At 33.8% G+C, this 22,982-nt stretch overlaps 2 protein-coding genes and 1 long non-coding RNA gene across 4 annotated transcripts; 1 reads left to right on the top strand and 2 right to left on the bottom strand.

Annotated features, from left to right (window-relative positions):
* Positions 1-1,993: 1,993 nt before the first annotated feature.
* LOC114881612 (ankyrin repeat and MYND domain-containing protein 2) lies at positions 1,994-4,201 on the bottom strand. Its single transcript, XM_029198441.2, has 4 exons — positions 3,709-4,201; positions 3,027-3,404; positions 2,277-2,962; positions 1,994-2,199 (listed from the first exon to the last, which is right to left on the bottom strand). The coding sequence occupies exons 1-3, from the start codon at positions 3,907-3,909 to the stop codon at positions 2,318-2,320; spliced, it is 1,224 nt and encodes a 407-aa protein (XP_029054274.1). The 5' UTR covers positions 3,910-4,201; the 3' UTR covers positions 1,994-2,199; positions 2,277-2,317.
* LOC123987720 lies at positions 2,621-6,245 on the top strand. Its single transcript, XR_006829322.1, has 3 exons — positions 2,621-2,712; positions 2,809-2,875; positions 6,161-6,245. It is a non-coding gene; the product is annotated as an uncharacterized LOC123987720 (long non-coding RNA).
* LOC114881613 (sodium-dependent dopamine transporter) lies at positions 4,980-22,659 on the bottom strand. Of its 2 annotated transcripts, none has more exons than XM_046285340.1 (12): positions 22,209-22,659; positions 17,831-18,004; positions 13,097-13,231; positions 9,977-10,286; positions 9,760-9,898; positions 9,466-9,600; positions 7,851-7,954; positions 7,468-7,705; positions 7,221-7,349; positions 6,955-7,155; positions 6,658-6,825; positions 4,980-6,577 (listed from the first exon to the last, which is right to left on the bottom strand). In XM_046285340.1, the coding sequence occupies exons 2-12, from the start codon at positions 17,991-17,993 to the stop codon at positions 6,362-6,364; spliced, it is 1,938 nt and encodes a 645-aa protein (XP_046141296.1). In that variant the 5' UTR covers positions 17,994-18,004; positions 22,209-22,659; the 3' UTR covers positions 4,980-6,361. The 2 variants fall into 2 exon arrangements, with proteins under 2 accessions (XP_046141296.1, XP_046141297.1); XM_046285341.1 differs by lacking the exon at positions 22,209-22,659 and adding an exon at positions 20,751-20,828.
* Positions 22,660-22,982: the final 323 nt, after the last annotated feature.

Below are 22,982 nucleotides of genomic sequence, written 5' to 3' on the forward strand. Positions count from 1 at the left end.
GGAAAAGAAAGTACAGTCAATGATGGGCTATGATGGGGTATGTGCGGGCAATGACGCACTCAGAATTTGTTCTTGGAGGGAGCTAAGTTGAACGAATAAAAATATTTTTAATACAAAAAACAGTGTTATTAATATGTGACATAAACAGTAACACTAATTTAATTAGGAACAGATTTTGGAAAATTTTCTGTTGTTCCCCTTCCTTTTTTTGGGGGGGATGCTAGAGCCCCTTAGCCCCCCCCCCCCCCCCCCCCCCCCTTGAGTGCGCCAGTGTCAGCGCGGGGTATGCAAGGATGCGAACTTTCAAACGTTTGGGGCGTTCGACTCTGTTCACCACATGGCAGAATAAGGAAATACACTAAGCGCTTAGTACATATGTCATTCTCTGTTAAAAATGCCTACTTCCGCTACCTGTGAAAAAGGTAAAAATGCCCACCTGTTAACAGTCTGCTAAGAGACGAGTCTCTGTTAACAGTTAAATGATATTTTTGGTTTAAGAATCATTATTTTATAAATATCAGTAATTTTCGAATTATTTTTTATTCAGTTCTTGTATTTTTTCAGAATGTTATATATCAAATATTCTTATTTTTCATATATTTATTTAGTATCGATTATTACAATAATTGTATTATTGTATTACAATAAGAATGTAATACAGTAAAACCTGGATATATGCAACAAAAGTTTGTCTGGATATATGCAACATCGCTATCCCCTCCACTTGGGGGGATCCCCCTAAGCCGACCGAGCCGCTCGGCGAGGAAACGGTGTAATATGATCCGACCGTAATATCGGTGTGACTAATACTAATTGAACGATAAAACTTTTTTATTTTTAACTTTTTCTTAATGAAACTTTTACTAATGCATTTGTGAGATTTTTCTGATTAAAATGGTACCAAACACGATATGATTTGGCTACATATGTATAAGGCAGGCTGTACACCAAAGATACATGAAACACGCAACATGCAACATGCAACACGTCGCATGTTGTGTACGAACGTAGAATAGGTAACGCGGCACGGTACAAACGATTTGTACGAACGTAGAATAGGTAACGCGGCACGGTACAAACGATTTGTACGGACGCAGAATCGACACCTCGCTTGGATATATGCAACGCCTGGGTCCCAATGTTTGTTGCATATATCCAAGTTTTATTGTACAATTATAAGGTAAAATATAATTGTTTCCCAAGCAGCACCGACCAGATAATTATTGTACTGTGACACCGACGAGATACAATATCTCGTCGGTGGCAGTAGGGCGTAGGCCACGTGGCACTACGTTACCCTATATCGGCAGAATAGTCAACACAAAGAAATCAATTATCACAATTTACAACAATAAATTATAAGAAAAATGGTGTTGGAATGATGTACAAGAAATTATTGATATACATAAAGGGAAAGTAATTCAGATTCTGCTGTTTCAATTTTATTGTGATTTTGTTTCTTGTTTCAATTCACGTACTTTTAAAGAAAACGCCAAATTAATGTCAAAAATCAGGAATCTAAACTTCTTTTAGATTTTTCTTTCTGTTTTTTGTACTTCTAACACCTAAAAACAATTTAATTTAATATTAGAAGATAATTTAATTTCATCTGTTGCAGACGTGTGCAAAACGGACGAAGTTTCGAAAGGGAATGGCAAAGTATGTATGTATGCCGTGCGCACTCAGCCTATAACGATGAATCTAATTGGCTGAAACGGAACGATCAGTCACAGTCATTGGTAGGAACTTGAAATCGCTTCGAAGCTTCTATACTAATCGTAAGGGAAAGGTTTATACGATAATTACCAAAGAAAAAGTCGATTTATATATTTTTTTAGCACCAGGTACTTTGTTGCATGTTTCATTTATTTGTAATTATGTAATAAATAAAGGGAAATATTATTTTAATAGCAGTTTTCATATTTGTAACGTATTTGTTGAAAGAACCAAAGTAAATAAGAATTGATAATGATAAAATGCATGATAATAAAAATATATTCATAAGGATATTTTATTTTCTCGATGACGACAATCACAATAATACAATTCTGAGGAAATAACATTTTTAATAGAGTATTTGGGTACAACGAAGTTATTTATAATACATTATCAATACATTATACAGTGGATTTTTCAAACAAAAAAACAAGGATAGAAATGTAAATGTGATACATAAAAAGTCCGTTCCTCTCTGTAAACCTAAAAATAAAAGATTAAAGGTGTTTTCAACTAGTCAATTTAGTTAAATTAAAATAACAAATTAACCATATACATACACCACGTAAAAATTAAATTTCACATTTTGTTTCGCTCTCAATTAATTAACATTTAGATTTTGTAACCTAGAGCTTACGGCATTACTTATTTGTTCTTTGTCCATGTCGCTTATTTTTGCGTTTGATGTTGTACTTTGACCTAATCGAGTACATGCCTTTTTATGCATAAACCAGTGAAGTCTTTGACATTCTCTATCACAATATTGCACTGTTTTACATTTACTGCATTTTTTACTAGCTTTATCTTCTCCACATGTGACGCAGACTTGTGCGTTATCAGAGAAAGCTCTTTGACCATTAATTGCAGCCGATACTACCGATAGTGCTGATGGTGGATCAGTAGCTGCAAGAGTTGCTACCATTTGACGGAAAATTGTGCTTTCTCGATATGGAAATTCTCTCACAGTTTCTCTTAAAAACGCTTCTTGGTATTCTGGTGTGTCATCATTTTTGCTACATTTTAAAAATTTTCTTATTAAACCTTCTATAGTATCTGACTTTCTCTCTTCTCCTTCTTCATTTGTTTTTTCAGTTTTCTCTGCCTTCATTGCTTCTTGCCTTTTTTGGAATTTAATTACTTCGGCGACAACACAACTGAGGTAATGATACTTAAATGCCATCACTACATTTGTTTCTGCGCCTCTTGTCATTTCTTTGTGACGCATAGACTCTAAAACTTTCTGTACCTACAAATCAGAAAAGGTACATATTGCTATTTGGAAATTTTCATTATTTCATTCTTTATTTTACCTTATCAGCATTTTCTAAGAGACCAGGACATCTCTGTAAGTTTAGAGCTACGCGTACAGGATGTACATTGACTTGCATTATAAATTTGTGGAAAGAATCTGCTAGATGCGGTGGAAGCATCGATTCAGTCTGTAAACCCTGTGGTTTCACATAATAATCTATGTCAGCCTTTGGAATAAAGTTATTGATAGTTGCTACACAGTTGTGATTCCCAACAAAAGCAGCCATTTGTGCTGGAGTTCGCCCTACACTATTTGTTGCAGTCAAACGAGCTCCATGGGACATTAATAGATGGCACAGTTCTGCATTTCCACTTAAAGCAGCGAAATGGAGAGCTGTATATGCATGTTCATGCTGACATGCATTCACATCAGCCCCCTAAAATAATAAATTTTAAATCAATTGCTTGAATAAAAATAGAAATCTCTTACATAATATTTTTTTAATTTATGTAGACTAATTTTTAATATCTAATTCATTTTAAAGTTTAATTACATTTCAAACTAAATACGTATACATATATGTTTGTTTATTAATTTATAAGATGAAGATTTGAGAATTATCCATTTTATTGGATATATAACTTACGTTTAGCTTTTTAATGACTTAAATTACTTTAATAGAAAACGAGAAGTTATTAAAAATATTTAATCTTGTTGTTAAATCACCGAAGTTAACCTACCTGATCTAGAAGCATCTGTACTATTTCTTTATTTCCCTTATAACAGGCATGTTGAAGTGGACTCATACCATTTTCATCTACAAAATCCATTTTAATTTTATTTGCCGCCAACAACGTTTTAAGTTCCGCCACTTCATTGTTACTGATTTTCTCAAAAATTTGCTTTTGTACGTCGGTTAAACTCTCCATGGCAGGCGCCATTTTTCCTGCTATTGATCAAAGCAGTGGTAGTCACTGATCAAAGTAAAGAGAAGTGCAGTACCATAGAATCCTCGAGAAATTTTGGATAGAGAACTTCCTTATCGACACTTGATTACTACAAACAGAGAAACCTCCTCCCTGCTATAAAATTTTATCAAAAATAAACTTTTATGCTTACAAAAAAGAATCCATTCTAGCATTTCAATCATTTTCCTATTGTTATAAAAAGATGTTTGTAATTTCTATTTACTAATTTTATTTATAATTTCAAAATGTTCCTTCAACGCTATGTTGAATCAAAACAAGAATACTAAAAATACTGAATTAAAGAAAATAGAAAATGAAATAAAATGATTTCAAATTTAAGGCAATAGATGCATTCTCGTTTTGATACTTTCCATAAATTTTTATTAAAGAAACAATTGTTTCATTTCACAAAGTAGATTATACATAACATCACAATGCGAAAACTATTGAAAACGGAAGTCAAAGTGTTATCCAGTAAACACGCGATTTTTTTAAATTTCTCTCGATCTGTTTCAAGTATTTATATATTTATTTATTACGTTAACAACAAGGCCTGAGCTGCTACCTATGGCTGCGGTTACAGCTCAGATGCGATGTATAAAATATAACATATAATTATACAGGATGATTCATCTTAAATGGAATACTAGAGTATTGTTCTCGATTCGTGAGAATCTGAATAATCTTGAAAAGATAATTGAAGCATTTTCGAATCATAAATTTGATAAAAAAAATTGTCTTTTATAAAGTACAATTACTATAAAATATATTAGGATTGTTACATTGAAGTAAAAGATTTCGCACAATAAAAATCACAGAAATTATAAACAATGAAAAATTTTTGAACAAATTTATTTTTCAAAATTGCTCGAATTATAGATGGAACATTATTCTAAATTCCCACAGTTAAAGAAGACATTTAGATGTTTTACTTTTGATGGCTTCTTTCTATATATGTATATGTATAAATATATATGCAAACACATATATTTATACATGTATAAATATCGTTGCATCTAACGACAATAAACTATATCTCTGCACATACAATATTTTCTAACAAGTTCACGACGATAGTTTTTTTTTTTTTCAAATACTTAATATCTACTCAACTATTTGTGATCTCATCAATTCTCACAATTAAGAAAACAGATAACTGTTATAGAATATCTTTTGCAATTTAACATTTTAATTTTCTATAAATAGCTATACTGTATGGTAATACTATAAAAAGGTTGAAATATTATATTCAACAAGTACTTGTATCATAAGTAATTAAGAATGGTAACACAGTAAAAATACTTGTACAAATTATTTCCAGACAAAAAAAATAATGAAAATATAATATACTGTGATTCACAATTATTATAATCTGAAAGTAAATTATAATAGTTTTAGAATACTGTATCGTTTCAACTTAGAAGCTTCACCCTGCTCTTTGCAATTCTATTGCCTTTATTAAATATCTAATAGGTAAAGCATGGTTGCTTCGTCATTTTCTTAACATTTGAACAACACTACTTTTTAATGTAACGTTTTACACCTGACCGGTGGTTACAATTGCGTATAGTCTACACAGCATATACGCCTGGACGAAGCCAGACGATGTAAAAGCGTCGAATAATCAAATGGAAACTTGACAATAGTATGCATCATTTGGAATTCCTATTAACCTTTCGCAATATGCTAATAGAAATTGTTTCTGAACACTTTCTTCATTATTATGTCCTGTAAAACAAAAAGGAAAGAAATTTTATTATTTTTAAATACTTTAAAACGGATAGCACTCTTCCCTTACTGTCACCTAAGTTTAATTTGTGATATTTTATATATTCAACTCCTTTTCTCTGTTTGAAATGTTGTTTTTTTTATAATTAGAAGATAAGTGTTAAAGCTATTGCCCGAGGAAACTTCTTTCTTCTACATAATGAGAGAGCCTTAGATGTACTTGCTAGGTCTATGATAATATTAGTAATCTATTCAATAAGTTCACCTAGGAAATTTCATAATGCCTGTAATATTTACAGGTTGGACCATCTGCGACCCGTTCTCTTGAACACTATAAGAGAAAACAAAAGCACTTAATAGCGCATCAAATGACACTGTAATGACTGTGAAAATTAATAATAACAATTAAAGTTCTATTAACAGGTTCCAGGTCAACGAATGATGATCTTCAAAAACCTATTAATAGACTCTTTATATACAACACGATTTTTCTTAGGAATCGAGTCCACTGCGCAGAGGTCTTTGAAGCCTCGTCATAGAAGAATCGTCGAGGGGGGTTATCGTAAAATCTAAGTGAGTGCGTTCGAAGATCTCATGATTCAGCGCAAAGAGTCGGATAAAAGTGGATCCAAAGGAGGGAACGTTAGCAAAGGTATACTTGGAACCGGGCACCGTGCAAAATCACAACCGCACTGTCCTAGACTGGTTCCGGAGGCGGATCTCCGTTAACACCCTCCCTGGATTGGATCATGACTTCCGTTTGTTCCTTAGTCAATTCTTGTTGCTCCTTCGACAAATTCACGTCTTGGTCCACGATCAAACTACGACGAACAGCTCCGTTTGCTACCGATGCCAACAAGTCCGCATTTCTTTGTTGGGTATCCCTCCAGGGGGTGGTGAGAATCTTCAGTCTCTATAACGTGAAACGATCATTTAAATTGTCACGACACAAAAAGAGAGAAAACAGAATCAATTTAAGATCAAGATAATCACCTGCATGAAACTGCCTGGCGTGACGATGATCTTGTAAATTGCAACTCCTGGTATCATAGCAATTGAGGAAGTCGCAATTAACCAGCCTAATACGTTTGCCCAGACAGGGTACACGTAATTCTCGTAAGTCAGTGGTTCGTAACCCATTAAACCATAAACGATGATGAACTGTAACAGCATGAAAAGATCGTATCTTTGTTACCCTCATTATTTTTATTGGATACGTTCAATTAGTCTAATAATCTTTTTATAAGCGAGCATTCTATCAAAGTTTCATTTTAATTTCATTGTAGGTACCATGAGGAATATCGGAGCGACGAATTTCCAGCAAACTCTCCAATAGATTCCTGGAGAAAATCCAATCATATCTTTGATATCTGCGCAGAATCTGTCTGTTCCATAGATCCAACTAACTGCAATTGATTCTGCCAATACTGCGAAAAGCATAGAATAACCAGCCGCGTAACGATCCAACAGGTGGAAGAAGTAGAAGCCACCCTGTGAAAATGTAGAAGATATTTAATACATAGAATTATCTTTTTATAGCTGTTTAGGTACTTTACCTGAGAACAGGAAGCTAAACCAACAATGAAATATAAGGTGAAGAGTAAAGCGACGAAGATTTCTCGGTGGTTGCCTATAATTGGGAATTCGTCACTGAGAGCGGTTATTATTGCCTCTGATCCTCCGAACTGAAAGAAAGAAACACCGGTATCAGTGTTATTTTGTAATAATAAAATTCTTGAATTTAAAATAAAATTAGAAGCAAGAATGAATATAGTTTCGTGGAAATTATATCGAAGACTATACCGAGCTATCCAATCCCAGGGTAAGCAACATCATGAAGAAGATGAGTGCCCAAAACATTGACCCGGGCATGGTAGCAATAGCAGCAGGGTAAACAATAAACACTAGACCAGGCCCTTCAGTTGCCACATCCTGGATGGATTTACCACTTGCTCGGGCCATGTATCCTAATACAGAAAAGATGACAAATCCTGCGACAAAGGACGTTGCGCTGTTGATCAGGCTGGTTAATAAAGCGTCCCTGAAAGAAAAAAATATTTTAAAGAATATGAATTTATTGGAAATGGAAATAATGCTTATATCTGATGAAATATCAATGTTTGTCATGTAGTGATACAAATTTATTTGATAGAATATCGATTTTTAATTATTGCTGTATTTATTACTTGTAAACGTTATTGTGATATTTATTGTAACTCGCATAAGCGAGAAGAACTCCGAAGCCAGGTCCGAGGGAAAAGAACACCTGCGTTGCAGCATCTACCCACACCTGAAAAGAGATTAAGGGTTCTTAATAAAAGTCAGGGAATAGCCTCTTCTTCTCTATCCTACGATGTTTCAAATAAATCAATGAAATTCTTCATTTATTATTATTGTCTGTCTACGAATAACTTTGAAACTTTGATACATAAACAGTTTAATAGAATTTGATTACATAAAAGTATTATAAAAATAGCACTTATGATACGTCAATTTAAAGCTTAAAGTTTAACAAATATAATCAGTTAATTTCATTATATTTCATTAGTATTGTTAATAAAAAATGACTGGTCGTCTATTAATCAAATAATACATCTGAGTGAAAATATACTAAAGTGTAGAACACCCCTCACTTTAGGCTATTAATAATTTAATACATTATTTAGAAAAGAAAGATAGTTAATCAATGTACAATATTATTGTACTTTTACAAATTCTGATTAGAAGACAGGAATCATAGATTCAGCTTTAAAAGAAGAATCATAAGATAAATCCTAAATAAAAGAATCCTTTTCCTTAAGAGGGATCACTGAAATTCCCGTAAATCCTGGGATCTTGGAAATCAACAAATTTCTACGGTCACCGACTAGAATCGTATTTCAACGATCCAGAAGTTAAGCTAGCCGTAGAGAAATGCATTCCCTTTGCGAGCCGAGAGGGTCCGCCGGTCAAACACTAATGGTCATTATGACAGGTACACAGAGTTTCCATTTTCAGAGTCGTCAGTTAAACCTGGCACGTTTCTCTCCCTCCCATTTTTCTCGCGACGCTGCCCGATTCTACCGACCCTCTTATGCCGGTGCATTAACTTTCTGCCCTTCACTTTTTTATTCTTCTCCATGGCCACTGTAAATGGCCACTTCATAATACCGCAATCATCCGGCGGGCCACGATTTACCAAGTCCACGGTAAGAATAAAGAACGTACAGTGAATTAGGATGATAAAACGTTTCGGTGGCTAAGACTTTCAGAACTGACAAGAAATGATCCCGAACGTGGAAATTCATAAAATTATAAAACTTTTGCGAATACGAAGGGGGTTCCTCCTGATTAAATCAGAATTTTCGTGTTCAACTTAAAGGGGTAAAAATCGTCCTTAAAATTTCGGCCGCTTTACGTTTTTTCCTAAGCAAAAGTTGTTCACCTTAAAATATAGTATCTTTCGATGCTAAAATAATAAATTATTTAAACGATTACAAAAGTTATAAACAAAACTGTTTAAAAAGAATTTCTTGTTCTAACATAAAAAAATACTGTGCATTAAGGCGAATAATTTTTGTTTATAAAGTTTTCGGATATCCCTAACAATTTTGGAGAAAGAGGACGTAAAAACGTAAAACGGCGATTTTCAACCCTTTAGACTGAAAATTGTATTTTAATCAGAAGGACAACCCTTACATATTCCCAAAGTTTCATCATTTTTTGAATTTCCGGGTTCGGGATCAATCCTTGTGAGTAAAAGCAATTGATCTTTGGAAGTTATAGAATTATTTTTAATATTTTCTGCAATTATCCTTTTACCTCTGCTTTCGTGATGGCTGAAAAATTTGGATTGAGGTAGTAGCGTATTCCTTCAAGGCTTCCTGGTAATGTGACTCCTCTTATAAGTAGAATCAAGAGAACAGCATAGGGAAACAGAGCAGTGAACCAAACTACCTGTAGCAAAAAGTATTTTCCTTTTTCATTTAACTGGAAACTGAGAATCAAGAATTTGGAAATAGTACTTTATCAAATAAGTAAATTAATAACTGCTAAGGCATTGATATTAATTTTCCATGAAATTTATAATAGTGCTACCGAGTAAACTTTGCTTACTTTTCCAGACGTAGAAATGCCTTTCCATAAAGAAAAGTAACAGATCAGATAGACCACCAGGAGACACATTGCGATGTCCCATTTAATCGAGCCAAGATCGTGCAAACCTTCGCTTTCGTGAAGTTCTAGAATCGCTCGGCTTTAAACAGAATTATTAAAAATCATCTCATATATCTCACAGAATTTTTAAACAAAATATTTATTATATTTCGCTTACTTGAAGTACTCTTGCGCGGCACTCGTGTACCACGTCTTGTTGTATCCTTGATTCAAATTACTATCGAAGCGATCTTCAAACAGAGACGAGTTATTAGAATCGCTCGACTCTAGGGGAGATGTGTCGTCAAACGAGTAAGATATGTTCGCATCGAATGCACGACAGTACGGTGTGTTCCAAGGATTGTCGCAAGTGGTCCATGGCAGGAGGCTGGAGAACGAGGCGAAGAAGTACCTCAGTGCCCAGGCGATGATCACGTTGTAGTAGAAGTCAACGTAGAATGCTATCAGAGCCACTGCATATCCGATTCCTAAGCAAATAATATAAAGTGTTTTTTAAGCGCGATAGAAAAAGTTTAGAAAAAATATTACAATAATTAACCCAGATAGCACAGAGACATCGTTAAAACGTCTTAAAGATATCTGTCTCAGATATTCAGATGTCTTATGGACGTCTGAAAATCCTGCGAATGCCTGAAATACGTCCTGTAAACATCCTATGTTAGAAAACAGGATGTCTTAAAGACGTCGTACGAATGTCACAGAGACGTCGTTAAAATATCTTAAAGATATCTATTCCAGATATTCAGATACGACGTTCGTTTCGTACGTTTTTAAGACGTCTTAAAGACATGAATTTCAGATGTCCTTACGATATTCGGGACAAAACATCGTAAAGACGTCCAGGTAAGGTCGTAAGACGTTCAGACTTAAAATGGTCGTAAAATGTATGTCTTTAAGACATCGTGTGCTATCTGGGAAGCTTCTCAGCAGAATTCTATATTATTGTAAAACTAAACCATTTCGGTCGTATGTCCTTCATGGCTATTTTTGACAAATCGAATTTTCTCTGTCCAGTTTTTTAGCATGATATTGGCTTCTAAGTCATTAATTGTTGATGAGTTAGCCGAGTACACCTGAGATTTTACATGATCTCATAAAAAGTAATTCAGAGGTGTTAGATCATACGATCTGTGAAACCAGTCAACAGGTCCTCTTTTCGAAATACAGTGGTACCTCGGTATACGTCTGCTTTGGAATACGTCCTGTTTGGACGTGACAAATTTTATGTGAATTTTGGTTCATTTTTCAATAATTATCTCATCAAAAATTAAATTAATAATCAATTATATTCGGAGTTGATGTATTATTAACTGACTGATTATACAAGTAAGGATATCATATAACAAACTATATCCGCAAAACAGGAGGCAATAAAATTTATTCCATTTGGTTTGTTAATTAGAATCTATAGCTAAAGAAACTAGTGAATATTTTTTATAAACTTCTAGCAAATCGTTTAAATGCTGTTCGTGACATAAACAGTGTCCCAATTATTTTACAACCCCATTAATGTAGGTATAATATCAATAGGAGTTCTTTTTTTACATGAGAACGGATTAATCATTTTTACATTATTTCTTATGGGAAAGGTTGGTTTGGTATACGTCCTATTCAGTATAAATCCAAACATCAGGAATGGATCCAGGTCGTATACCGAGGTACCACTGTAACTTTTTCATTAAATTTTGATTTTAACAAGTCGATAGTTTCAGTAGCACTATGGCACATTGAACCATCTTGTTAAAAGCACATCTCATCTGGATCAACATGACCCATATTTGGAAACAAATATTCATTTAGCATGGCGCGGTATAGTAGTGGTTTTTCATTATTCTGAAGCGTTCCTCAAGTACGAGTCTATTCATAACTAGTATAATAATTTCTCAGACACTAGTAAACAAAAATTAAGAACACAGAATATATAATGAAAATTGCTTTTACCGTTGTTCTTTATAAAATTTTTATCAAAGCAAAAAAACACCCTGTATATTAACTCACTAATATCCAAAGTTGCATATTCACAACATTTCATTGTGCTGTTCGTTATCACAAGTTCTTTTTTAATTACCCATTTATCTTTAAAAAATACATAGCAATTAAGGGTTAATTGCGTCCCTTTAATTATTACAACAATCTTCCAGTAATTTCTCAATGGAAATCGGTTCCATTGATCTTTAAAATGATCCCTATGTTCGAAGGAATTAAAAATCTCTCAGGACCTGTCCTATGTCCTGATTTTCGAATCGAAGAATATTCCATTATCCCGTGGGAGCGTCTTCTTGAACGGGGAATCAATTACGTCGTTCATCGATGCGGATCAAAAGGAAAGAGATCACGATTGGAGACAAGGGCGAAGAGGAATCCCACGCTTGCATCGATCATCAGGAATGGTCCTGGCTGAAATCGCTGCGATAAAGCAGGAAATCGACGGAAATGGAGGCTCTTCAACCACTGCTCGTCCAAGCTTGGATTTTCTCGGATTTATACGCGTTACATAATGTACCGTACGATGCCGTAGGGTAGAATAAAAGAAAATAATACACTGGGTGTGTCTAATGCGTGGCTCTCGGTCGTTCGAGATGACGGTAAAGTGCCTTTGGAACGATTTTCAAGAAATCAGAAAAGTGTTCTCTTATATGTCTATTCTACTGCTATTGTTGAAAGCTTAGATACTTCTTAGAACCATACAAAGGTAAAAGTGGTCTTCAATCACTTAAAAAAAATAATAAATGTAAGTATCTTTAATCATACATTAAGTATACAAATTAATTTGATGCCTTTAATCTTTTCAGGTCCAGGACTTTTACAAGTGTACTTCCCGCTGGGTCGAATATATTTTTTATGAAGCATGATATTGTTTTTTTTTCCTTATTTTGCGAAATATTTTAAGCTTGTAATATAAATTTTAGTGAAACTAATTTTGGTTTTAACAAATGCAAACAAGAATGTGATATCTCTATCCCTGCGATACATCTGTTGATGCCGATTGTAATTCATGTGAAACAAGAACGAAATTATTTTTTGCCAACTTTGCAGCCACATTCGACCGCAAAAGGTTAATATTGTTATTTTAAATTTGAATATTTTCCCGCGCTTCCGAGGACTTGAAAAGTGGCGCGAAAATATAACAATTGAAATTACTATGACTCTTCAAAAATAAATCTTCAATTAAAATAAGAAACAGCATCAATATTATTTTTCTAAAATACAATTAGCTCAAACTATCTAATATAAAATATAAAATAGAAATGAATGAATTAGAGAACGAAATTCTTACCTTTTAAAAGTGGCACTAAACGACCCCAACAAGTGATGGCACCTTTACGATTGAACTGGCCCAGTGCAAGTTCCATGTAAAAAAGTGGAATTCCTCCTACCACCAACATTATGCAGTACGGAACCAAAAAGGCCCCTGTAACAATCAATTTTCTCACAATTTATTTCTGACAAAAAATTCAATGATTGTATTTAATAATTGATGAAAAAGATCAGGCTAGTACTTTTAATGAAATCAAACGCGTTCGATTTATTTACCGGTGCTCTGGAAAACGTCTGAATTCTTATCATCTTTGATGACATCTGCTGTGTGACAAGAGGGTGATATGAAGAGGGTGGAAAAAAAAAAAGAAAAAAAGTGATGCGCGAGCCACTCGCATCATCCTGTTAGCTGCATAACTGAATTGCAGAATATTTAGAGCACCAGTGGCAGCAAGGTGCTTTTATGTACGTAATTCGATAGCGAACTTTCGAAAATGCTGCAATGTGATTGTAAAATGGCGATTCGAAATTGATTCATCAAGCGACTAAAGGGTTACAAATATTGCAGAATACCTTTTGTTTGAATCAAACTGAAAAAAAAAAAATAAAAACCCTTATTTTTCTAAATTTTATTTGTAAATTTCACTGTAAATTATAATTATTATTTTACAAAAATGCAAAAATACACAATCTCGTTCAGAAGTCATAGGATTTCAATTAATAGAATTTCAAAAGTTTATTAAAATGATTAGAATTTGTTAAAAGAATAGTTGTTTCAAATTTTTCAAATTTATCACTTTCAAACTTAAATTGACTTATAGGATCGCGTCAGATATACCTACTCCACATTCCTACAGACAGTTTCGTCTTTTTTTCTTTTCGATAAATTCTCCTTCGTAACCACGGAGACGTAATCGCATTAAGAAAGAATATTCCCTTCTTCTTATACCTTGCGGTTACCTTGATTAATTTTCATTCCCGAGCAAATTCGACGGAAGTGGCCTATAATATCTCACTGATTTGTCAGTAGGTAATAAAACTTTATCTTGATCTTCGTATAATTAATTCTTATTTAATATGAAGAAACATCATTTACAGAAGAAAATTAATAATAATGTTTCGGCAGGATACAGAATCCTTGTATAATTTGAAATTTATTTATTAATAATAGTTCATTTTAACAAAAGCAACGTTATTTCGAAATATAAATTAATTTTGTTTAAATTTCAGGATCCTTCTGAATCTGACCCTGCATCCGAGGAGGTTTTCTCCTTTCGTCACCGCCAAATATCCGGTTTTGAATAACACTTCCGTTCAATTTTCATTCTTTGAAGGCGCGGACATCTCCAAACACAAACACTTTGTAAAATAAATCAAGAGAAACTATAATCACGTTATTATCATTTTTTAAATAAAAGTACAATAACTAAAAACTAAGAGATGGTTATCAATTACTAACACGTAGATCATCGAGAAAATAAAACGTTTAAACCGGTGTTCGTCACGTTTCATTGATCAAAGCATAAACAAATTAGAATCAAGCATGACTTGAAATGCACGTGACTCGTGATTATTGCATAAAATGCATAATACACGTTTCTATTAACGCTTGAGACAAAATCAGGATTGAAAGTATCATGAGGCATTGTGTAACAGATTTGAATATTAAATATCAAATGAGTTCTACGAACAGCAGCAATATTTCCTATGGGTACATTCGTAGAATATTTGATTTTAAAACGAATTTAACACCAGAACTATCAACGTTTGATGCACACTAATTTCTAAGTTGAAAATAATACAGAAAATTAAATAGATACTGGATGAAACATAATTTAATATTATATATCCATTCTTTATCTCGACAATAGCCAACATACATTCCAGCAAAAATATCTTGATAAAATTTATAATTTAAAATAAAAAACTGGAAAGCTGTCATTTTAACCCCTTTGATAGTTCTAGTGTTAAAGAAGAGAATAATAATGTTATTTTTAAAATAATAATCAAATTTTAATATTTTGTTGGAATCAGTAAATTGTTTGATGTATAAACAGAAAATGATCAATTTTCAAATTGCAATTAATGCTTTTTTCGAAAGCAATTGTAGTTCATTTATTCCTAGGGTAATTATTTAATCTTCCGTTAGGGAAGATCAGTATGGTTGTGTACTCGGAGACGGGTAGTAAACGACGGTGCGAAATTGGCAAATTTCCGCAAAGAAGAAGCGCGAAAGGTAGGAGGAAATCAGGCGACATAATGGATCGCGTATGGTGATATGCAGCAGGTAGAGGCGTCGCGGACATTCATGATCAAAGGCCGGCCCGAATGGGAAATTATAATTAATTAAGGTAATTGGAAATTAGCGACCGATCTTGCCTGTACTAATGGCGCGCCCTACTCTCCTCTTAATTGAGTTAGCAGCCGCTTTTGAGGAGCCCCGTATCGCTGATAGCTGGCCCTAATCGTATTCCTACGGGAGACTCGATAGAACGAGGCTAATAGCATCCCAGTCGACGGAGGACAGTCTTACAAGTCGTTGCGTGTTGCTTGCTGGACTTGTTGTTTGAAACTTTGCAAAAGGGAGCCAACTTACACCCCTTGACGCTCGTGTCACTGGATTCTACGCGGGAAAGTGGAAAACGTGTTTCAAATCCTCTTTACTATCTGCTGTTAGACTTTCAAAGTTCAATCACGAACTAAAAATTAAATACTTTCATTCAAAAATTTCGTTTCGTGTGGTATTAGGCAAATATAGGGTGTATCAAAAATATCATACAATGTACTAATTAATTGCTAATTGGTGACTTATATCGTAAAATGGTATAGGAATTTTTTGTTTGTTTTTCCATGAAGAATTTATAGTTTTCAGATTATAGAATATTTATAAGGGAGAAGTTAGGAAAATTAGAGTTTTGTGTACCAAATGGCTGATTTAAGAACATAGAAATTCTAATGCAATTTGATGACATACAAAAGTATCATGAAATAGCACTTATATCAATTTATCAGTTTAAAGTCTAAATAAAGTAATTATATAAAAGATTCACCGATATTCCTAGATTCATCGATAGTCCTTTCTTAAATCTAATAATAGAAATCAGAATTTACAGCTTAGCTCTCCAAATAAATTTCTATCGTTAATATAATAAAATCTGAATCTAAAATTTAACTAAATATCGTAATCAAAAACACGAGAATAATTTGTTAGGAATTAGAGGACGCAATCTCGTCGAGTCTTAAATTGCTCTTTCACTTTAATTTCAGCCAATTTCGAGTGTTGCAGACACTTTCGCTGGATAAGAAGCTTCCAAGTGAAATCTAAATCCTGGGGTCATTTTCCACGAGGTAAATGCCAATTAGTCGAACGGTTAACGCGGTATTGCATCGCTTGCTGGAGTACATTACTCGATGCATCCCCTGTTGCAGCTGCGAAATAACGCTTCACAATGTTACACAAGCTGTTGAAACGGAGGGACGAAAATGACCCATGGCAGAGAAAATAATAGAAAATGTATCGATACGTTATTAATACAGGGTGCGTCACGGAAAGCAGACGTTTTTAAAATAAATATTTCTCAGTTAATTTCTAGCGTAATTTTAATTTATTGTCACGAAATGATACATTATTACATGCCATTTTAGGCTATTTATGTATGAAAAATTATGTCACTTAAATGGTGACCATTTTGGTGAATGCAACTTTGCAGTCGCTCCCGGAAGTTCGCTACTACTCTCTTCAACAGTTCTTCGTTTATCATTCCTAGTTGCTGGCGAATGGCATCCTACAGTTCTCCTAATGTCCGTGGCTTTCCATCGTAAACGCGTGACTTAAGATAGCCCCATAGAAAAAAATCACACATTGAAAGGTCAGGTGACCGAGGAGGCCAAGGAACGTCATCGAATTTTGAAATGAGGCGATCAGAGAACATGGCTCGAAGAACAGCCATTGATGTCCTGGCAGTATGAGCGGACATTAGAAGAACTAAAGGATGCCATTCGCCAGCAACTAGGAATGATAAACGAAGAACTGTTGAAGAGAGTAGTAGCGAACTTCCGGGAGCGACTGCAAAATTGCATTCACCAAAATGGTCACCATTTAAGTGACATAATTTTTCATACATAAATAGCCTAAAATGGCATGTAATAATGTATCATTTCGTGACAATAAATTAAAATTACGCTAGAAATTAACTGAGAAATATTTATTTTAAAAACTTCTGCTTTCCGTGACGCACCCTGTATAAATTTCCATTTTTTATATAATAATAAATTTCTTTTACGATTCTTTTAAAAAATCAATTTCGCAATCTATTAATTATCTTTTCTATCAATTACTTAAAATGAAGGTAGTTCATTAATCCTGAAATGAAAAAATTGCGTGCCATCAAAGCAATCTATTCTTAAATGAAATATAAACGAGTTTCTCGTTGTAAAATCTGTTTACTCTTTCAATTTTATTTTTCCTCGTCATTTTAAATTAACCACGACAAGTGTTACCGGTTATTATAGAATGATACACCGTGTTAATTCCGTAAGTGGTCTCGGGTGTAACATTATCCTGTCGGAATTGAAGTGTTGTTCGCGTAAAAAATACAGCAATAACTGCAGAACTAATCTATACGAAGGAAATCATTAAATTACCAACGAAAAGCAATTGTATGAATAAAAAAGATCGTGATTCATACCTGATTGAATTAACATTTTTTATTCAGACAATAAAGAAGATTATGGAATTATTCAATTGACTCACCGCCGCCGTTTTTGTAACACAGGTAGGGAAATCTCCAGACATTTGCAAGATCGACGGCGAATCCGATCACTGACAAAAGGAAGTCAACTTTGCCGGACCAGGTCTCCCTGCCGTCCACGCTTTCGTTCATTTTTGGAGGATTCTTCACCACCCTCGACGACATGTCTCGTTTTCCTGCAACAAAATCATTAACACTAGAAAGACTGAAACTTAGTATATACCGATATTGCCCCAAAGCAGTCAAAATGACTGCATTGTGAAAGAATAACTATGTGTAAAGAAATTTGTTTAAAATTAATTTTTAATATTTCTTATACTATTTACAGTCATATAGCAAGTTATTAGTAAGTATTAACAATCAATGATCCTCCTTCCCCCCTGAAATACGTTATCGCGCATTCAAGGGGAATGAGGTACGTGGGCAGGCCTGGCATAAAGATTCGAATAACAAGTCACGTTACAAGTGACGGTAATCAAAAAATATATAAACTGTTATGCGAATTGGGAGCCGATCTGGTCATATAAGAAATTTACTCAATGCAATAGTAAAAGTCATTTGATTATTATTTAAAATTTTCCAAGTAGTCAAAATGACTGCCTTAGGCAATACAGGTATAACACATATATATACCGGAAATGAAAGAGGGGGGGAGGCAACTACAATGGTTAATAAACGCATTTATATGTTGTACAAAAAGTCACAAAATTCTAAGAAGCTGTGTCATTCTATGCACAATTGTTTTTCTAATTGAAATTCAAAAGCAGTCAAAATGACTGCCTTAGGCAATCTAGTGTTAATTAGTCTAACTTGTCAGTTTCAAATTTGCAAAATGATGTTACTGAATTTTTTTAATATTCTCAAGTATTTTTTTACTGTTTTTAATTTTAATTAAAATAATTATTCGAAAAAGTACGGAAAGCAGAAAACTGTACACAAATAATAAGAGGAGCTATCTATAATTATAATTATTCATAATTAGAAAAAAAGAAACTTTATATGTTAATAAAAACAGTACGTTATTACAGGAAGTTATAGTATAGATTATTGTAGGCGTAGAGTAGGCATTATAATAAGACCGACGCTTCCAATGGGTTAATTATTCGATTTTATTAAATTTCTGACGCCATTCACTGTGGAAAGCAGAGGAGGTACTCCAGGTACAACAGATCGAGATCCATCGAACCGACAGCGGAACTGACAAGCGTAATGGCTTCTCTCTTCCAAGAGGATTTTTTCCCCTAAACCGATAGTGCCTTAAAAAATTTATAACTCCTTGTCTGTCGAATTAGATCTACAAAACACGTTCCTTCTTAACAATTATAATTAATTCAATGTTTTGAATGGAACAGTGTAATTTCATTTTACATCATTTCACATACTTTTCCAATAAATTATTAAAAATAAGCACATTGAATCTTTTTATTTCAAATTTTTCCACGTTTCTATGGATTTTAAATGCTACTAATAAGGCAGCGAATAAATAACTAAAATTCCTATAATTTTTATAAAATAATTGTTTGAATAAAAAGATTCCAACGCGCCATTTAAAACCTTGAAGGTGCTCTGAAACTTTTCATTAAAAATGGGTATTTTATTCTTTGCAATTTAGAGAGTCGGAAGTAATGACGGGCACATAATGCAGTAACGATAGTTTATGATCTATTAAGATCGAAAAATGTGAATGATAAAAACGACGGAGGTAATATTATTCCATAAACCGGACGCGGGTATAGAAGGGATGGTTTTCGAGGCGCGTGCGGGCGCGGTCGCGTGTAATTTGGCGACGACAAGTTATCGATAGCCCTTCAAGTGACAACGCTTAACCCCCAGAGCGGAGGCTCATTGTGCCCTGGTGACGGGTTCCGGACAAACAGCGTATATTTCAAAGGCGGCCGCGGCACCGGCTTCGAGGGGACTCTCGACCGAGGGGTTTTCTGTCACATGCACTGATCCACGCTTGTCTATGGATCGACCCGATTAATTGATATTCGGCGGTTATTGCCGAACAACTATATGGAACTTTGCGAACAGCTGAGAGCAAAAAAATCCTCTTTCCGACATTTCATTTCACTTCGTTTCTGTCTATGCGTTTGGGTTTGTGTCGATTACACCCTTTGGTTAATTTCAATCAGATAAACCCCTTTCCTTATAGAATTAAATTCTTTTATTTTAACAGTTTGTGGTTGATTTATAGATACTTAAATTAAAATTCAATTGTAAATTATTTTTATTCTGGTCTCTTTAGATTTTTATTCAGACTTTTCTGAGAAGGACCAGTTTTAATTTAAAAAATGCAACACAATGTTCAGAAGAGTGGATAATTTAATTAATAATAAATTTTCACGCACTACTGAATGTTAATAGTGAATTTTCTTCTATGCATTTGCCACTGCTCGGTCTCTGAAGTAAAGGGTTAAACTCTCGATTCAGCTAGACAAGATACCCTCTGCGGTTTACGAATCCGATACAACATCCCTCCGCAAGATGGTAGTCGGATGAAGCAGAAAATTGATCAGAATTAGAAAATTTCAAAAAAGAAAATCAATCGTCACAATTTTACATAAAAAAAAATATTCAGAGAGAAATTACATAATTAAAATCTAATAAAACTAACTTTTAAAAAAGTAATAATAAAGGAAGAAGCTGAAAATATAATTATATAAATTACATTCTTTACCATCTTTGAAAACAAATCGAATTGTTTAATAATACGAAAAATAATTGTGTTTAGCAAAGAATAGAAAACGCGTTAGAAGAAGCATTGCCTCAACGTCCTGTCGCATTAGTATGATACCTTGTCGTACGAGCAACGTTACAACGTGGTAAAAACTGCACTCGAGTGCAATTAGATTAATCACGGACGCGCGAACAAGCGTTGCGAAATAGAAAACGGTCCGAGAAACAATTCTAAGCACATACCCTGTTCACGATTGTTTCAGCATCCGAGGAAGAGCCTTGTTCGGAAGAAAAAACATGCGAAACTGTCGCGAGTTTCTCAGGATTGAAACTGAAGAAGATACAAGAAGATACGAACAGGGGAGGGAAGGTGCATACAAAGAGTGCAAATTCGAGGAAAAATAAGGTAGGGAAGGGGATTTCTTGATTTCTTATTATCAAGGAAACAAACAAGATCTTCGGTGTTAAATTATAATAATTGCTCATGTTTCATCTTTGATTACCATTCGTGTACATATCTATTATTAAATATGTCATTTCGCTGAATTTTGGAAATAAATTCATTGCTTTTCAATATTCAATATTTTGGTCCTCTTTAGGTTTTTACTATATTTGTGTTAATTTGTTACTAGATGATTTATTTTCTGAAGGAATTTTTTATCAAATAATTATTGTTAAAGAATACTCAGGTGCAGAGTCAAGAAGATTTATTTAAAAATATAAGAATAGTAAATGGCCTACTCTTGAATTGAAAAGAATAAAAGGGAGAAAATTGTGAAAAACCATGCTACAATGTAAGAACATAATTTACAGTCTTAATTCATAATCCTAACTTATGATCTCAACTCCGTGATAATGAATATTAGTTGGCATTTTCTTTTAATTGTTTTTTAAAATATGCGAACTTAATGCTCTCTGGATCGCTAACAATGCGACTACTTAACAATAAGTAATTGTTAATGTGTAGTTTTTCGAGTTTCTATCAAGGAAAAATCGTTGCTTCGTAGAAGGATTATAATGATAATATATGTATTTTCCGAGAATCACGCTACTAAGATGAATCGTTTGAAAGATTCATGTTAAAAATGAATTAGAAATAGAAACACGAGATAGATTAATAATCGAACCGCAAACGACCCTGAGAAATTAAAGAATTTACAAATGCTACGCAAATAAATAATATTGAACTTGCTATATGCATTATTTCAATTTCATTATCGCAAGATGTTCCTCAAAAAAATTAATTTTTAAAATATTTTTATTAAATTATTCATTTTTTAAAAATTGAAGCTTAATTTCTTTGATAATAATAGTTAATTCTAAACATTAAAGAAATTGCAGTGATAAGAATTTAGATTTATTTACGTAAACACCTGTAGAACATGGTTCTCGAGGATTTGTGGCCTTCTTCCGGTTTATCAGACATATCGTAATATTGAATTAAAATCATTTAAAAACAATATTTTGTCACATACACTGTTACAATTTTCAAGTTTTCAAAATAAAAATTAAATTACTTTTTATATTAATTGTTCCACCCTTCAGAACTTCCATATTCACATAACCAAGGTTATATTTCTCATACGTTACTTCGATACCAATGATTAAATAAATAATGAAAGTCAATAAAAGTGAAAATGACTTAAATCACTAAATTAATAATTTTAAGCTTATAGAAAGTATAATTATGCGATTACTTACCAAAGAACGTGGCCAAAACAATTAACAAACGAAACCGGCGATGCTGTGGCTCGGCAAGACACCACGACACTGATCGTGGATCTCTTCGGTCCACACGACTCCTACGACGAGAACCCGCCACAGGGTCAAAAGTACTTCGAAACTGGTATCCGTCAAACCCATTCCCGCGTCACTGACCGTCGACGAAATTTTCCTTGTGGAGAGAAAAACCTTGATACGAGGATAACTAATCCGAAGGATTAGCAAGAGCCTCGTTCGCGAAAGGAATCGTTAAGACGTCTTATTTACGCGCGCTTTTCCAGTTACTTGGGAGCCAGTCTGCGAGAACTGCCGTCGCAAAAGCGAACGGTCGGTCCCTCTGCAGACAAATTTCCGAACCAATTGCACATCAATCACAATGGAATGTCATCAGGAAATCGGTATCAATTCGAAAACAGAACCGCGTCGCAAAGGTTCGAAAGAATGAGTGAGGAACTTTGCTGATGGCGGGACGTATATACGACCGAAGATCATATGACCTCGACACATGCGCACGATACAAAGGCGCGCGCATCATTGTTTTGAATTTCAAATAAGTTATTTTTAAAATAGATTTGAGGTATTAAATGATAGATCTATTATTGTAAAATAAAGCCTAGCGATTTTTATTCACCATTGTGTGTATTTTATCCGAACACCTATTCTTTACTATATTACGTTGTATAACCTCAAATCTTTCTTCTTACTAATTAACTTTCATTGTAATATTATATATGGATATCATATTTAGATATT

The sequence above is a fragment of the Osmia bicornis genome, chromosome 1, assembly GCF_907164935.1.
Source record: "Osmia bicornis bicornis chromosome 1, iOsmBic2.1, whole genome shotgun sequence".
Lineage (NCBI taxonomy): Eukaryota > Metazoa > Arthropoda > Insecta > Hymenoptera > Megachilidae > Osmia > Osmia bicornis.

Bases quoted from the DNA above. Each gene is read 5' to 3' on its own strand.
- LOC114881613 (XM_046285340.1), bottom strand. From the start codon at position 17,993: ATGTCGTCGAGGGTGGTGAAGAATCCTCCAAAAATGAACGAAAGCGTG. The intron at 10,287-13,096 runs GTAAGAATTTCG...TTATTTGCTTAG, and splicing joins TTTAGTGCCACTTTTAAAAG to GAATCGGATATGCAGTGGCT. The intron at 7,955-9,465 runs GTAAAAGGATAA...ATCTCTTTTCAG, and splicing joins CAGCCATCACGAAAGCAGAG to GTGTGGGTAGATGCTGCAAC.
- LOC114881612 (XM_029198441.2), bottom strand. From the start codon at position 3,909: ATGGCGCCTGCCATGGAGAGTTTAACCGACGTACAAAAGCAAATTTTT. The intron at 3,405-3,708 runs GTAGGTTAACTT...TTATTATTTTAG, and splicing joins TACAGATGCTTCTAGATCAG to GGGGCTGATGTGAATGCATG. The intron at 2,963-3,026 runs GTAAAATAAAGA...TCTGATTTGTAG, and splicing joins TCTTAGAAAATGCTGATAAG to GTACAGAAAGTTTTAGAGTC.